We start from the raw sequence: 17,226 nt of genomic DNA on the forward strand, positions 1-17,226 counted from the left end.
GCGTCCTTTAGTGATAGTGTTAGTCGCTCAGTTATGTCCGACTCTTCGCGACACCATGAACTGTAGCGCACCAGGTTCCTCCGTCCATGGAATTCTCCAGGCAAGAATACTGGAGTGGGATACCATTCCCTTCTCCAGGGGATCTTCCTGACCCAGGAATTGAACCCAGGTCTCCTGCATTGTAGACAGAGTCTTTACCGCCTGAGTCACCAGGGAAGCCCTTCTTCAAACACATTAAATCTGTATCCATAAAGGACTCAGATATCCAGGTGGTTATCGGAGTCATTTTTCTATAGCAAATGGTGTTCTTATACCTCTTACTTATTATTAAATGTTAGCTAAGTTTTTCTTTCTAAATCCATTATGAAAAATATAAATATTAGAAAACTTGGAAAATAATTGCTAATACATACGAGAGTTCAAGTCCCACACTTTCTAACTGACAATGTTTTATTTAATCCTTGTAATAATGCAATAAGGAAGATGCTGTATACCCCAAGAAAGAAACCTCAAAAAAAAAAGCTCAATATTTTGCTCAAAATCTCAGGACTAGTAAGTGGTCAAGTGGAATTTGAATCCAGGTCTATTGATTTCAGAGCTGATGTTCTGCCCCCTGTATCTAGCTTATTCTTTCTTTTACACCCGAAATTCCATCCATCAGGAAATCCTCCTGACTTGAGTTGACCCTTTAAACACATCCACTACCTGACCACTTCTCATGACCCGCCACTGCTCCTAGTCTGAGCCGCCATGACCTCTTGGCTGGGCCTTTTGCAGTCTCTTCCTGTGTGGCCTCCCCACTCCCTCCCCTGCCAGCCCCACAGTCCGCTCCTGCAGAGTGATCTGTTCAAAGCATAATCCAGGTCGTTGTACTCCTCTGCTCAAAATTGTCCTGTGGTTTTTCATCTCTTTCAGAGTAAAATCATGAGTTCTTATGACCTACGTTGTTCTGATTGCAAGCATTTCACATTAGCTTGCCCCCACCCCTGCTATTTCTGTATAACCTCCTTGCAGTCCCTCAGATGCTCCAAGCACACTCAGGACCTTTGCAGTTGCTGTTCTTCCAGTCTAGGGCTCTTTATCCAGGTATCCTTTTGGCTCGCTCTCTCCCTTCATTGTAATCTTTGTTTATATGTGATCATATCACATATATGTTACCATATCACAGAGGGCCCTTCTTGATCACCTGCAGTAACAGCCCCCATCACCTCCATCCTTCACTCAGGTTTATTTCCCTTCTTCCTTTTTTATCATCACCTGCCAGTGTTATAGACATTCTTTTACCATCTGTTTGTAGATTCTACGCATCAGGCCTTCCCCCAACTAAGATGTAAGCTCAGTAAGGTCAGGGATTCTGTCTTTGTTCATAACTGAATTCCGAGGGCCTAAATCAGTGTTCTAGTAGGTGCTTAGGAAGCGCTTGTTGTTGAATACATGCTTTTTTTGGGTGAGATTACACTGTTTGTCCTTTGGTTCTCTGCATTTTAATGTACAAATTCCACATATATGGAAGTAGGTCATTTGTAAGATTATCAGCCAGCCAGAATTGATCAAGGATCATCTTTGTGCAGAGCACAACACTTCAACTCCTTTCTTTTGTGCTTAGGTCCTTTGTAGCTAATGTTACTGCAGGGCCTTTGCTTGTTGGCGTGGAATCAGGGATCTCTGCTCCATCAGAATGATTCCTTTTTCCTAACATTTTCTAGAAAGTCCAAGGATTTGTTTCTGCCAATGAGATAATCAAGGGCTCTTTGGTGAAAATGCTTATCTCATGGTCTGCAAGTGAAATAGCCCAATCTCAGACAGCAAAGAGTCTGCCTGCAATGTGGGAGACCTGGGTTCGATCCCTCGGTCAGGAAGATCCCCTAGAGAAGGAAATTACAACCCACTCCAGTATGCTTGCCTGGAGAATCCCATGGATGGAGGAGCCTGGCAGGCTGCAGTCCATGGAATTGCAAAGAGTCAGACATGACCGAGCGACTTCACTTTCCTTTCCAAAACTAGGATCTAGGTATGTGATCATTCAGATTTTCTGGAGGATATCAGATCCTGCGATGGAGGATGAGTACACAGACTTAAGGGAAGAGATTCCCTGAAACGCCTCCTAGGAGCTGCAGCCTCTGCCTTGAGAATGAGTGCCAGCTTCCCTGGTAAACGTAATGCTCATAAAAGGCCATATTGAGATCAGACCCCATATTGAGAATTCCATATTGTACAAACAGACTGGAGCCTGGTATTCTCTGGATCCTTGTTTCCCAAAGCATAGTTGGGGGTTTTTGTAGTCATCTTTAAATTTGAGAAGGCATGTTCAGGACATAGATGACGACATGAAAGATCACTACCATGTGAAGTTAGAAGATTTGGTGTTTGATTCTTGAACACTTGCCGTGCAGAGCTGGTCATCCATCTTTCTCCTATTCTATGACATTGTTGTATTTAAACTTCCAGTTCTGAATCGAGGGCCCCCTAAACTGTTCCCTAAAGACCAGATACCTCAGCAGGCTACTCAGTGGGTGAGAAAAAGGATATCAAATTTATCTCCAGGGATTTTTTTTTTTTTTTAAGTAGGCTGATGCAAGGATAAACATCAACAGTTTTGCTTTATGGCCTAGTTAATGATTTTTGGTTTAAAGACCAGGGCATGTGCCTGCATCTGTAGCTGTCAAGGATCAAGCTGTTTCCAGGCTGACTGTATTTATCACAGCAAATTGTTGATTGAGCTTAAGCAACTTTTAAAATTTGTTGTGTTCTGCCCAAAATACTTCCTATGAAAGTATGGGTATCTTCTTGACCTGTTCACTATAATGTTTCCTTGTATAGACAGGAAAGACAGGAAAGGTGGATTAATGATCATTTATTGGGTTTTAGTTTAACTGTTTAGATGACATTTTGACCTATAAGATATTTACTTGTTGTTGTTCAGTCACTAAGTCATGTCCAACTCTTTGCGACCCCGTGGACTGCAGCACGCCAGGCTTCCCTGTCCTTCATCCTTCACTATCTCCTGGAGTTTACTCAAACTCATGCCCATTGATCCAGTGATGGCATCCATCCAGCTCATCCTCTGTCGTCCCCTTCTCCTCCTACCTTCAATCTTTCCCAGCATCAGGGTTTTTTTCCAGTGAGTCAGCTTTTCTCATCAGGTGGCCAAAGTATTGGAGCTTCAGCTTCAGCATCAGTCCTTCCAGTGAATATTCAGGGTTGACTTCCTTTAGGTATTTCCTTATACTGTCCTATGCTTAGTCACTCTGTTGTGTCCGATTCCTTGTGACCCCATGGACTGCAGCCTGCCAGGCTCCTCTGTCCATGGGATTCCCCAGGCAAGAATACTGGAGTGGATTCCCATGATCTCCTCCAGGGGATCTTCCCAACCCAGGGATCAAACCCAGGTCTCCCACATTGCAGGTGGATTCTTTACCATCTGAGCCACCAGGGAAACTTTTATGTGATTTGAAATACTGCTTTTTAAACCCTAGGTGAGCTATAGCAAAAGCTATACATTTGCTTTTGTTTAGATAGATAGATAGATAATCTTAAGTGTCAGAATATCTAAAGTTGTGGTTTAAAATCTCATATCGTGTTGTCAGCTTTCTGGTGTCATTAATTTTCTGGACTGCAGCAGTAGAAAGGGACCCCAGTAGTATATTCAGGGCTGTCCCGAGAGCTCTGCTGCTGATTCATTCAGTAGATATTCTTGGCACTCTTCGCACATGTGTGGCACTGGCGGTGTCTGAGCATATAATGGTGAATAAGACCGTGCCATCACAGAACTTCCGCTCTGGAAATCAATACCGTTGGTGATTGGACTTCGTTTTCTGTACTCTTTCGCCTTCCTCCTGCCACCGCTTCGTGCCTTTCCGATGTGTGGACCGTAGTGAATTGTTGCAGGTCCCTGAGAATGTCCTGCTCCCTGTGTCTCCTTTTCTTTGCTCCTGCTGTTTCCATTACTCAAAATGTTCTTCACTTATTCGTTTACCTGACAAACTCCCATCTCCTAATCCTTTCCATCCTCTGCTAGGCCATGTGAACTGCTTCGATTTTAAACCTTTGTAGAAATAAATACCCTTCCCAGAGTAGAATTTGTGTCTCTTGTCCCCACCTCCAGAGCCAGGACCTCCTCCAGACAAGCTGGAGCTTTAACTGAATGATGAGTTAACATTTGGCACCATCAGGTGGTTCACCCAGGCAGTGCGACTTAATTTAAGATCAGAACAGTCTGATTTATGCTGCCCCAAGAGGAGGGAGGCAGGGAGGATTAGGATAGAATGATGTAATTGAAACATATCATTAGTAGACCACCTTTATACTGAGAGGCTCGAAACTTCACTCTTGATAGGTTTGTGATCTGTATATGAGAAAGGGTTTTGGTTTTGTTTTTTAATCTTTCCTTTTTTGTAACCAAGAAACCCAAGGCACAGAGGTGTGACGGCGTTTGCTGGAGGTCCTTCACTATTGAGTCAGAGTACACGCATACATTCTCGCTGCTGTTTGCTACTCAGCTTGATGAACAAGCTTTCTTTCCCTACCCATTGTCAGAGCCTCATGAGCTCTGCATTTCGTGCGGTGTGTTAGCCTGAGATCTCTCTTTGGTTTGTACTGTCATATACTGGATCCTTCTAGCAACATGGTGTTAAAAATAACGATCTATTTGACCCCCCAAAAAATGCTTTTTAAGTGAAGAATAAGTGTAGAGTAATAATTTCAGTAAGTGTGTGTGTTAATCACTCAGTTGTGTCCGACTCTTTGTGACCCCATGGACTATGGTCCACCAGGCTCCTCTGTCCATGGAATTCTCCAGGCAAGAATACTGCAGTGGGTAGCCATTCCCTTCTCCAGGGGGTCTTCCCTATCCAGGGATCAAACCTAGGCCTCCTGCACTGCAAGCGGATTCTTTACCATCTGAGCCACCACGGAAACCTAATTCCAGTAAACAAACTGTCAAACACCAAAAGGTCACCTAATCAGAGTTGGCCCAGGTATTGAAGCACTTTGGGAAGTTACTTTGCTCAGTGTCAGGTTTGTGACAGCAGGGAGTAAGAAAAAGCTGGCGAGGGACAGTGGTTAGGCCCTTGGCGTCATGGTTCTGTTAGGTGGGTTGCAGTTTCGGCTCACCTGTTAAGGAGGGTGACTCATACTTGGGAGTGACAAAAAATAACAAAAGACAGATATAGGAACTCCCCGCTCTTAGCAGAAAGAAAATCTAGAGACTGGAGCACATTTCAGTTTTGTTTCTGCCTTTAGTAATGACGTTTTTGATTTTGACCACCATGTGCTGAAATATATCCACTTCCTTAATAGAAGTTTCATTGCAATTTATACCCTTTCCTTTCACACATTTCAAATAAAGAGAGTACATTCACTCCTTGGTATACAAGCATGCCCAAGTAATTTCAAAGTATAGAAGGGACCTCTTGTTCCATGACTCAAGAGTCACTGTAGTAGGGTTTCCTTGCGTTCTGTGTTGAAGCATATCTAAAATATAGCAAGCATCAGAAAGAATGAATTCCCCTAAATAATGAATAATAATAAAAAATTAATTCTCCTGAAAGGTGACGTCCAGGTTTGTCATCCCACACTAGCTCTGTCAAGTGTCTATTAGTTGCCCGAGCTGTTTCCATAACGTTATCCTGTCTCCCCCACAACAAAGAAAAGAGGAAAAACACAAAGACAGATGGTGGTCCTAGCTCATCAACAGCAAAGTTCATAAAACTCAGAAGCAGAATGGTAAGAAACTAGGGGAGAAAAGTGGGTAGCCCAAAGCTGAGAGTGTGAAATGTCTTTTTATTTTAGATGGGCCAAAGCTGATAGAACAAGCTTAAAGCAGGGAGAAAGTTAATATTATCTCTATAGGGGCATAAAATGTCAAAAAACTCCTGTGTGGTGGTTCTGTAAGCATGCTGTTTAATCAGAGTAGAAAGCATCCTATTCCAAATCTCTGCTCTAGATTTGTATAATGATCCTTTTTAAAGACCCAAAAAAGTGTGTTTCTGCTTATTTTTTAACACTTTCTCTAGTCTCGAACTCTGTTGTATTGATCGGTCAGTTCAGTTCAGTCGCTCAGTTGCATCCGCCTCTTTGTGACCCCGTGGATGTGGATGCGCACGGCAATGAAGAAATTTTTCTTTTTTTTAGGGAAAGCTTTTTGGTTTTTTTGATATTTGTTTTATTTATTTATTTGTGCTAGGTCTTCATTGCCACGCTCGGGCTTTCTCTACTTGCAGTGAGCAGGGGCTACTCTTCACTGCAGCATCCAGGTTTCTCACTGCTGTGTCTCCTCTCGTGGAGCACAGGCTCCAGGCGCTTGGACTTCAGCAGTCGCAGCGTGTGGGCTGGTAGTCGCAGCTCCCAGGCTCTACAGTGCAGGCTCAGTAGTTACGGTTCACGGGCTTGGTTGCTCTGCAGCTTTCTGTGTCCCCTGCATTGGCAGGCGGATCCTTATCCACTGCGCCACCGGGGAAGTGATAGATTTTGTTTTGTTTTGTTTTTTAAACTTGTTTTATGCAGTCATTTCTTCTATCAAGGTAGCTTTAGATAGCTGCTTCTTTTTTTCTTCTGTCTCTCTCTAAAGATACAAACTTTATACTTTTTCAGAATGTTTCTGCCGTTAAGAGCAATCAAGCATCACAGTGAATTCTGAGTTTATGGCCTTGCTAACCAATGGCGTGTTTTTTGTGGGGTATATTGCCTTTCTAGAGTGTCCTGCCCTTCTTTGTTGCAACCAAACTGGCTAAAATCGGAAAGCCAACTTTGGATAAGCCCTCTTCGGAGATGTTTGTGAAGTCTGCCATTAAAACCGTTGGCGTGCAATCCCGGACCAATGGATACTTCATCCATTATCTTATGGTATGTCGATTTTTAAGTCCCGAATTAGTACTTTGGTTTGGGGTTTTCTTTCCCTTCGAGTCACAAAATTAGTATGTGATACATTAGCATATATACATTGTTTAGACTTACTAGCAAGGCCTCCATGTTCTCCACTGTACATCCAAGAACTCTTAAATCTATCTATAAATAAAATAGTAATATAGTAAGACATAAGATCCTATGTGTCGAATGAATTCAGATTGCAGGCCTTAATTGCATATCTCTTCGTTTCTTTCCCTAGGCCTCAGTAGCCTCAATCCTGCCTTCCTGGTTGTGTTTTAAAATGGTCATGAATGTGAACAAATCCCTCCGGGCTCGCTATTTTAAAAAAATGAAGAAGAACTGAGCACTGGTAACACCTTCGAGTAACTCAGCAGATGCGCCGCCTAAGCGTGGTTCTGCAAGGCACCCACCAGTTCCAAATCTTCAATTGTCATGCTTATTAACAGTTACTGATAAAGCTAAATGTTGTCATAATTAGGAGGAAAACAGAGGTTGCTTTCAGGAGTTCCTGACATGTTCTGGATGCCACCGGGAGTTATTTTGAAGTTTAACATAAATGCTCATATCAAATGGATATAGAACTAACATTAGCAAGAACTGCTTACTATTAATAGAAGTACTATTATTATTATTAATATTAATACTATTAATGATTATAGCAAATCAGTGAATGATAGAGTCAGACATAAGGCTTAACAGTTTCATCTGGTCGAAAATGCCAGTGATGATGATTCTTGTATTTGTGCTGAAATGTACTTTTTTTTAAATGCCCAGCTACTTTTTTTTTTGGTTTTGTTTTTAACTTTTTAAGGGAGTGGGGATTCATTGATATGGGAAGACACACTGAAATCTGCAGAGCACGCTGTAAGGTTTTCTAAAAGTATATTTGTACATTTATGTAGAACTTTCCTTTCGCAAGGGTAGCTAATGACGTAAAAATAATGGAGTTATTTTTGACACATGATGCCCACTAAAATATGCTTTCCTCTAATACAGATGTCTTCTCAGTTTAAATGTATGTAAACACTGAATGCTCTCTGGTATGATTTCTAAAGGTAAACAGGCCAAAATGTACACCAATGGGCAGCCCTTCCAGTGCTGCTAAAACCCTGACCCAGGAAGGTGGCCTTCTTGGACCCCAGGTTCTTTGTTTCTGCACCGCACCAATCCCGCTCACGTGGCTGACACCAGGCCGCTCCTAGGGCAGTGATGATATTAGGGAAGTGGTATTACACTTTTAAATAGGTACCCTATAGGTACTGATACAATTAGTTTTAATGAAAGATGATATAACCGTGATGTTGATTGAAAATGTATTTCTTTGGTGCTTGAAATTAAGGCCATTTTTGCACTGGTTTAATATAAATTAAGACTTTTATCCTGTTACGTACCTAACTTGTTTGGAGAACTTGCTAAGAAATTAATTCAGTGTTGTGGAATATGCAAGAAGGTGGATCTTTACCTAGGCTGTGGTTCCCAGATTCTGAGTTTTAAGCACCAGGAAATTTGCAAAACAAAACAAAACAAACAGCCATTTTAATTGGCATATTTAAAAGTGTTTCTAGCTTTTAAACTTGCCAGCCAAGGACATTGGAAAGAAAATAAACCCAGAAAAACCCAAATCACCATCTGCCATTGGCATCATTATATAAAAGTAAAGAAACTTTAGTACCCTTAAAATAGGAAGAGCGTAATCTCAGAATAAAAAAGTCATTTAAATTGAATAAATTTAGCTTTACAAAAAACACTTTGCCTTTCTTATACTTTGCCACCTTATACTTGTCAAAACTTTCAGATTAAAGAAGACAAAAGAAACATGCAAAAGATATGATCTTGGGTTGGATTCTGGTTGAAAAAAAATTTTTTTTTTCTTCTACAAAGGACAATTTTGAGACAATTTGTGAAATTTGAGTAGTCTGAAGATTAGATAATACCATTATATCAATGTTAATTTCCTGAGTTTGATCATTGTACTGTGGTTACTTAAGAAAAAGTTCTTGCTTTTTAGGAAACACACACTATAGCATTTATGGATAATGGGACATTATATATGCAACTTAATCGAAAAAGATTCAGAAAAAATATGTATACAGAAAATGATAAAGCAAATGCATTAGTATGTTAACATTTAGAGAATCTAAGCAAAAGGCAAATGGAAATTCTTTGTGCTATTTTGCAAATTTTCTGTAAATCTAAAGTTATTTCAAAATAAAAAGTTAAATCTTTTGTTGTTGATTTCTAAATAATTGCACTGTAATCAAAGAACATGTGAATATGACATAGTTTTAACCTTTCTCCACTTCAGTTTTGTGTTCTGAAAAATGGGAATAATAGTGCCTAGCTCATAGATTGTTTTGAGCACAAATTAATATTTTAAACTGCTCAGAATCCAGCCTAGCATAAGAATCCAGCCTGTATAGCTTCAACATATATATATATATGTTAAGGCATGTCCAGTTCATTGCGACCCCATGGACTGCAGCACGCCAGGCTCCTCTGTCTTCCACTACTCCTGGAGTTTACTCAAATCATGTCCATTGAGCTGGTGATGCTGTCTAACCATCCCATCCTCTGCTGCCTCCTTCTCCTTTTGCCTTCAATCTTTCCCAGCATCAGGGTCTTTTTCTAGTGAGTCAGCTTTTCCCACCAGGTGGCTAAAGTATTGGAGCTTCAGCTTTAGCATGAGTCCTTCCAATGAATATTCAGGGTTGATTTCCTTTAGGATTGACTGGTTTGATCTCATTGCTGTCCAAGGGAATCTTAAGAGTCTTCTGCAGCACAATTCAAAAGCATCAATTCTTCGGCACTCAGCCTTCTTTGTGGTCCAACTCTCACATCTGGAGTCAGGCAGGACTGAGCAAGTAACACTTTTTGATTACATAGACCTTTGTTGGCAAAGTGGTGTCTCTGCTTTTTAATACGCTGTCTAGGTTTGTCTTCCAAGGAGCGAGTGTATGGTAAAGAAGGGTACCCAAAGGTATCAGGTCTTAATCCCTGTATCTGTAAGTGTTACCTTATATGGAAAAGGGGCAGGTATGATTAAGTTAGGGATCTTGAGATGAGATTTTCTTAGGATATCCAGATGGACCCTAAATGGAATCACTCTTTGTAATAAGAGAGTAGCAGAGAAAGATTACTGAAGTAGGAGATGGCAACCCACTCTAGTATTCTTGCCTGGAAAATTCCATGGACAGACGAGCCTGGCAGGCTGTAATCCATGGGGTCACAGAGTTGGACACGACTGAGCACACACACAACCAGAAGAGGAGAAAGTAGTGTGACCACGAGCACAGAGATTGGAATAATGCAGCCACGAGCCAAGGAGTGCCATCGGCCACCCAGTGTTCTTAGGAGCCGGGAATGGATTCTCCCCTAGTTCTGGAAGATGCAGGGCCCAGTCTTTGGATTAGTAACTGAATTTGGACCTCTGGCCTCCTGAAATGTGAGAGGATGGTCTTAATGTCAGCCACTGAGTGTGTCACACAACTGTAGGAAACTAATCCCTAACAAATGTAAACTTATTACCTAGTCTCAGAAGGGACTTGTGTCTAGGTATAGCCAATACTTTAAATGTGCCAAGTATGCTTAAGAAGAATGTCTATTTTCTAATAGTTATTTTTCGATATATGTCCTTTAAGTTGTTTGTTAATTGTATTCAAATCTTCCATCTCTTTACTAACTTTTATCTGCCTGATCTGTCAGTAATTGAGAGAAGTGTTTTGAATTCTCTCACTGTAATGAATTTGTCAAATTCCCCTGTTTTATCCATTTTTATTTTATACATTTTGAGGCTATCTTTTTAGGTGAATAAATTTTAGAATTTTGACTTTGTGGTGGGTTGAACTTTTTGGTCATGTACTAACATACTTATTGCTAATGCTTTTGCCTTAAAATCTCTTTTCTGTGATATCAAAGTAAGTACCTCTATCTTTCTACATATTTATGTTTTGTAAGCAAAATAAACCTGGGTTGGGGGGATAGTTTTCTTTTAATTTGGTAGTCTCTGCTTTTTTACAGGCAAGTTTATTTCATGTATAACTTATGATTCTTAAAACATGAAGACTTCTATAATGTTATTTTGTTCTCTTTGTTTCTTTTATGCTTCTTTTTTTCTCACTTTTTGATTGGCTAAATTCTTTTTTCTTTTACTTCATTTTTCCTCCTGTACTAGTTTGGAAGTTTTACATTCTTTATCTTCGTTGTCTTTACTCTTGAACATTTTCAGTGCATGCACAATGCAATTTAAACTTATCTGGAGAGATTTCCCTGGTGGCCCAGTGGCTAAGACTCAACACTTTACTGCAGGGAGTGTGGGTTCCATCCCTGGTCTGGGAATTAAGATCCCACATGCCACCCAGTACAGCCAAAATTATATGTATTATTATACATATATGTATATATATCCCCTCTTATTAACATCCTGCATCAGTGTGGTTTGTTTTTTTGCAACTGATAAACCAATATTGTTACATGTGATTATCAACTAAAGTCCACAGTTCACATTAGGGTTTCCCGGACCTTTTAACAATGTGTGTGATGTGACCGTCACTACAGTATCATAAAGAACAGTTTCACTGCCCTAAAAACCCCATGTTCCGCTTATTTATCCCTCCCTTTTCCTCCACCTCCAGACCCCTGCATCTGTGATCTTTGTCTCGATAGTTTTGCCTTTTCCAAAATTCTATAGTTGAAATCACTATAGTACACAGACTTTTCAGACTGGTTTTTTTTTCACTTCACATGCATTTAAGTTTCCTCTATGACTTTTCAAGGCTTAGTAACTCTATTCTTTTTATTGCTGAGTAATATCCCATTGTACAGATGCACCACAGTTTGTTTATCCATTCACCTATTGAAGGGCATACTGGTTGCTTCTGGTTTGGACAATTATGAATAAAACCACTATAACCATCTGTGTGCAGGGTTTTATGTGAACAAAAGTTTTCAACTCATTTGGGGTAAATACCGTGGAGCATGATTACTGGATTATATAGTAAGAGTGTTCAGGTTACTTCTGCTTAGCTTCTTTTCTATCAACTATCTTTTAAGTTCACTAATCCTACCATATTGAAGGTACTTTGTGCTGTTAAATCCATGTAATATCAGGTATTAATACATTTCACCTCTGGAATGTTCATTTGATTCTTTAAGGTAATTTCTAGTCATCTATTTAAATACTCCCTTTTTCATGTTTTGCCCACTCTATTTTTATATATATTATAATTGTTTTAAAGTCCTTGTGTGCTTACTCCTACATTTGGATCATCTGTGGATCTACTTATTTTTTTCTTTTGAGAAGAGGTCACATTTTTCTGCCTCCTCACATGTCCCACAATTTTTAAATACTGCATGCCAGAGATTCTATATAAAAGAACCAAGGCTGAGGTCAACGCTGTCTTTCTTTAGGCAGCCTTTGCCTCCTGCCTAGTAGATAGGATGGAGACCGATCACTTCAGCCCAGATGAGTCCTGAGCTGAGCTGGGGTTAGGTTGCCACTTTCCTTATACTCATTGCCACTGGCATTTGACATGTCAGCAGAAAGAAACCTGGCGTGTGTTTCTTGTGGGCTCATCTTTCTGAAAATTTAGCTTCTCAAGCAAAATAAGACCATGAGAGGTTTCACCTTGTCTTTTCACCCCACACCTCTACTCTTCTGTGCAGCCCTAGTACTCAGCAGATGCCTTGTCAGGGGAACTGGTCGCGCATCTGAGAGTGCTTCTAGATCCAGGCTGTCACGCCACCCCAGTGGCTGTCAAAAGATCTGCTGGAGCCTCTCCCCTTGTAGAGATGCCACTATCTTTGGCAATGCCAGTCATCAGTTGTCATGCTTGGAAAATGTCCCAGGGGAAGAACATAGCCAGCTCACCTAGGGAGGGCTCTTTCTTTAGAATTTTAGTTAAGCTAGTCCTCATTGCATCCAAATATCTCCAGGGTCTTCAAAGAAAAGTTATTTATAATTGTTTATTTTTCCTGCTCTAATAGTGACTGCTTGCTACTACCATGTCCCACTGAAAAATAGGGACTTCACTGAGTTTTTAAATTTAATTGTTGCATTTGGTTCTTTATAAAAAAAAAAAAAGCTTTGAATTTTTTATGGTTTCAACTATACTTATGTCTTTAATTGTTTTATTTATTTCAACATATTAAACACCATTATGTTGTGTTTCTTATAGTTCCAATAATCCAGTATTTTTGGTAGATGTTGTTTCTGCTGACTTACCCCATATTTTTCATGATTCTTGTGAGTTTTTCATTAGACCTATATTGAAATTATTCAGAATCTTATTGACTGTAAATTTTCCTGGAGACTTGTGTTTATTTTCATCAGGTATGGGGGCATTACTGATTTTCACCTGCTTTATATTAAAATTCTCAGCTTTGCAGCTGTTGAGTTTCTGTTCCTGGGTGTGGGGGAGGGGACAGGGAATTTGTACAAATGGTATTAATTCATCCTTACAGAAAGAAAAGTGAAATCACTCAGTCGTGTCCAACTCTTTGTTACCCCATGGACTGTAGCCTACCAGGCTCCTCTGTCCATCCATGGGATTTTCCAGACAAGAGTCCTGGAGTGGGTTGCCAATTAAACCCATGGAAAATTAGGCTAGTGGCCATGAGTTCTCAGGGAAGAGTTCTTCCTACCCTTAGTTAATGCCAAGACAAAAAGGTTTTCTTGCTGTTGGCCTCTGTGAGATTTCTGCACCCCTTTCCAGTACTGACTCCTTCCTGGGTCCCAGCTTTACGTGGGTCTCTGCTATAACCCTCCTTCCTGCGCTTGGTCTCCCTCCTGTCCCAACCCATCTGCCCCCTTCCCCAGGAATATACAAGCAGTTGGCCACCCAGGAGTGTGTATGTCCCAGCTTACTCATCTCTCTGGACTCAGATTCCCACATTATTCCTGGTCTCAGCTGCTGCTGCTGCTAAGTCACTTCAGTTGTGTCCGACTCTGTGCGACCCCATAGACGGCAGCCCACCAGGCTCCGCCATCCCTGGAATTCTCCAGGCAAGAACACTGGAGTGGGTTGCCATTTCCTTCTCCAGTGCATGAAAGGAAGAGTGAAAGTGAAGTGGCTCAGTTATGTCTGAGTCTTAGCGACCCCATGGACTGCAGCCCACCAGGCTCCTCTGTCCATGGGATTTTCCAGGCGAGAGTACTGGAGTGGGTTGCCATTGCCTTCTCCACCTGGTCTCAGAAGAAATCTTTTTTTGCACAAGCTAATTCATTTATTGAAAAGCATTTTATCTTTTATTAGTGTTTTATAGCAGATATCCCTCAGGATCTCCAGACTAATTTCTAAAAACAATCTCTACATACTTTCACCGCATAGAGCCAGATTCTCCTACCTAACATTCTACCGACTAGCTCATCTCCCCGGAGCCACTGCCCTGCCCCTGAGAGGACAATGGGGCAAGGCCTGGAAGAATCCTTGCAGACTCATACCTTATAAATGTAGTTTCTGCCCAGCAAGTGGTACTAGAAGGATGAAAAATACAAGGCCACTTTTAACACACCCCATGCTGATAGCTTACTATGTTTTTTTCATTCATGCATCCACCCTGGTGCAGATGTTGGCTGCATTTGACAATTGGACAAGCCTACTGTGACTGGCAAGCACTACACAACCTATGGGAAAGTTATAAGTGAAACCTTGGATGAATACTCTATTTAAAGCTATGTCATCTCTGGTTCTTTCCAGGAAAAAGACCTAGGCAGATCAATTTAACTTTTGTGCTTCTCTACATAATGGATTTGCTTCTACAAAGTGGATAATTTATTTCTAAAGCATTAAGGGACTTAGTCCTCTAATCATTAACTTAATAATTTCAGGTACTTTTAATTTATTCAGTAATAAGCTTTTATTGACTATTTTCTGACCAGAATCCTAATCACTTGAAAGAAAACAGTCCCTGCTTTGGGACACATCTAGAAACAAAAGGGCCAATATTCTGGTTTCTCTTTAGATTGTATAAATCTTTCACCTTCTTAAAACATGTGGACTTGACAACCATTTCAAAGTTTTCTATGAGATGGAAAGTAAGGGAGGAAGGGCCCTTGAACATTTAATGTTAATCATATACTTCATACCATATATAAATTAATGTTCAGAGTTTATTATGCCTCTCAAGGCCTGCACAATCTGACTCCTTTCTGTGCTGTGCTTAGTTGCTCAGTCGTGTCCAACTCTTTGCGACCCTAAGGACTGTAGCCCACCAGGCTCCTCTGTCCATGGGGATTCTCCAGGCAAGAATACTGAAATGGGTTGCCATGCCCTCTTCCAGGGGATCTTCCCAACCCAGGGATCGAACCCAGGTCTCCTGCATTGCAGGTGGATTCTTGACCACTGGAGCCACTACCTCATCTCAAAAAACTGCTTCCCTCACCCTCTACTCCTGCAGCAACTTTCTGTTTCTCCAATATTCCCCATCATGGAGTGTGGTAGAATGGTTGCAAAAATGCTTCAGCACTCTTTTCCTCCCATTTTCCATACCCTTTGGGATGTGACTTTACAACTCCAATCAAGAGGTAAAGTCTATTTCCCCACTCTTTGAACCTGGGCTAACTTGCTTTAGCCAATAAATGAAGAAGTGGTTCCAAGCCTGGGACTGGAGAAGTCTTGTGTGTGTTTCATACTGTTCGTGGGGTTCTCAAGGCAAGAATACTGAAGTGGTTTGCCATTCCCTTCTCCAGTGGACCACATTCTGTCAGACCTCTCCACCATGACCCGACTGTCTTGGGTGGCCCCACCCGGCATGGCTTAGTTTCATTGAGTTAGACAAGGCTGTGGTCGGTGTAATTAGATTGACTAGTTTTCTGTGATTATGGTTTCAGTGTGTCTGCCCTCTGATGCCCTCTCGCAACACCTACCATCTTACTTGGGTTTCTCACGTTGGACGAGGGGTATCTCCTCACTGCGGCCCCTCCTGACCTGCTATATGCTACTGGAGATCAGTGGAGAAATAACTCCAGAAAGAATGAAGGGATGGAGCCAAAGCAAAAAGAATACCCAGCTGTGTATGTGACTGGTGATAGAAGCAAGGTCTGATGCTGTAAAGAGCAATATTGCATAGGAACCTGGAATGTCAGGTCCATGAATCAAAGCAAATTGGAAGTGGTCAAACAGGAGATGACAAGCGTGAAAGTCAACATTCTAGGAATCAGCGAACTAAAATGGACTGGAATGGGTGAATTTAACTCAGATGACCATTATATCTACTACTGTGGGCAGGAATCCCTTAGAAGAACTGGAGTAGCCATCATGGTCAACAAAAGAGTCAAAAATGCAGTACTTGGATGCAATCTCAAAAACAACAGAATGATCTCTGTTCATTTCCAAGGCAAACCATTCAATATCACAGTAACCCAAGTCTATGCCCCAACCAGTAATGCTGAAGAAGCTGAAGTTGAACAGTTCTGTGAAGACCTACAAGACCTTTTAGAACTAACACCCACAAAAGATGTCCTTTTCATTATAGGGGACTGGAATGCAAAAGTTGGAAGTCAAGAAACACCTGGAGTAACAGGCAAATTTGGCCTTGAAATATGGAATGAAGCAGGGCAAAGACGAATAGAGTTTTGCCAAGAGAACGCACTGGTCATAGCAAACACCCTCTTCCAACAACATAAGAGAAGACTCTACACATGGACATCACCAGATGGTCAACACCGAAATTAGATTGATTATATTCTTTGCAGCCAAAGATGGAGAAGCTCTATAAGTCAGCAAAACCAAGACCGGGAGCTGCCTGTGGCTCAGACCATGAACTCCTTATTGCCAAATTCAGACTGAAATTGAAGAAAGTAGGAAAAACCACTAGACCATTCAGATCAGATCAGATCAGATCAGTCACTCAGTCGTGTCCAACTCTTTGCAACCCCATGAATTGCAGCATGTCAGGCCTCCCTGTCCATCACCAACTCCCGGAGTTCACTCAGACACACGTCCATCAAGTCAGTGATGCCATCCAGCCATCTCATCCTCTGTCATCCCCTTCTCCTCCTGCCCCCAATCCCTCCCAGCATCAGAGTCTTCCAATGAGTCAACTCTTCGCATGAGGTGGCCAAAGTACTGGAGTTTCAGCTTTAGCATCATTCCTTCCAAAGAAATCCCAGGGCTGATCTCCTTCAGAATGCACTGGTTGGATCTCCTTGCAGTCCAAGGGACTCTCAAGAGTCTTCTCCAACACCACAGTTTAAAAGCATCAATTCTTCGGCACTCAGCCTTCTTCACAGTCCAACTCTCACGTGCATACATGACCACAGGAAAAACCATAGCCTTGACTAGATGGACCTTTGTTGGCAAAGTAATGTCTCTGCTTTTGAATATGCTGTCTAGGTTGGTCATAACTTTCCTTCCAAGGAGT

At 41.3% G+C, this 17,226-nt stretch overlaps 1 protein-coding gene across 1 annotated transcript in view; it reads left to right on the plus strand.

The window, feature by feature from the left end:
* The window catches only part of HSD17B12 (hydroxysteroid 17-beta dehydrogenase 12), a 170,742-nt gene extending 161,649 nt beyond the window's left edge, over positions 1-9,093 (plus strand). The window contains exons 10-11 of the mRNA XM_055549348.1: positions 6,694-6,843; positions 7,106-9,093. Coding sequence (XP_055405323.1) covers positions 6,694-6,843; positions 7,106-7,210 — 255 coding nt within the window. The 3' untranslated portion in view covers positions 7,211-9,093. The remainder of the gene's footprint in view (positions 1-6,693; positions 6,844-7,105) is intronic.
* The last annotated feature ends 8,133 nt before the right edge of the window (positions 9,094-17,226 follow it).

Source organism: Bubalus kerabau, chromosome 15 (genome assembly GCF_029407905.1).
Source record: "Bubalus kerabau isolate K-KA32 ecotype Philippines breed swamp buffalo chromosome 15, PCC_UOA_SB_1v2, whole genome shotgun sequence".
Classification (NCBI taxonomy): domain Eukaryota; kingdom Metazoa; phylum Chordata; class Mammalia; order Artiodactyla; family Bovidae; genus Bubalus; species Bubalus kerabau.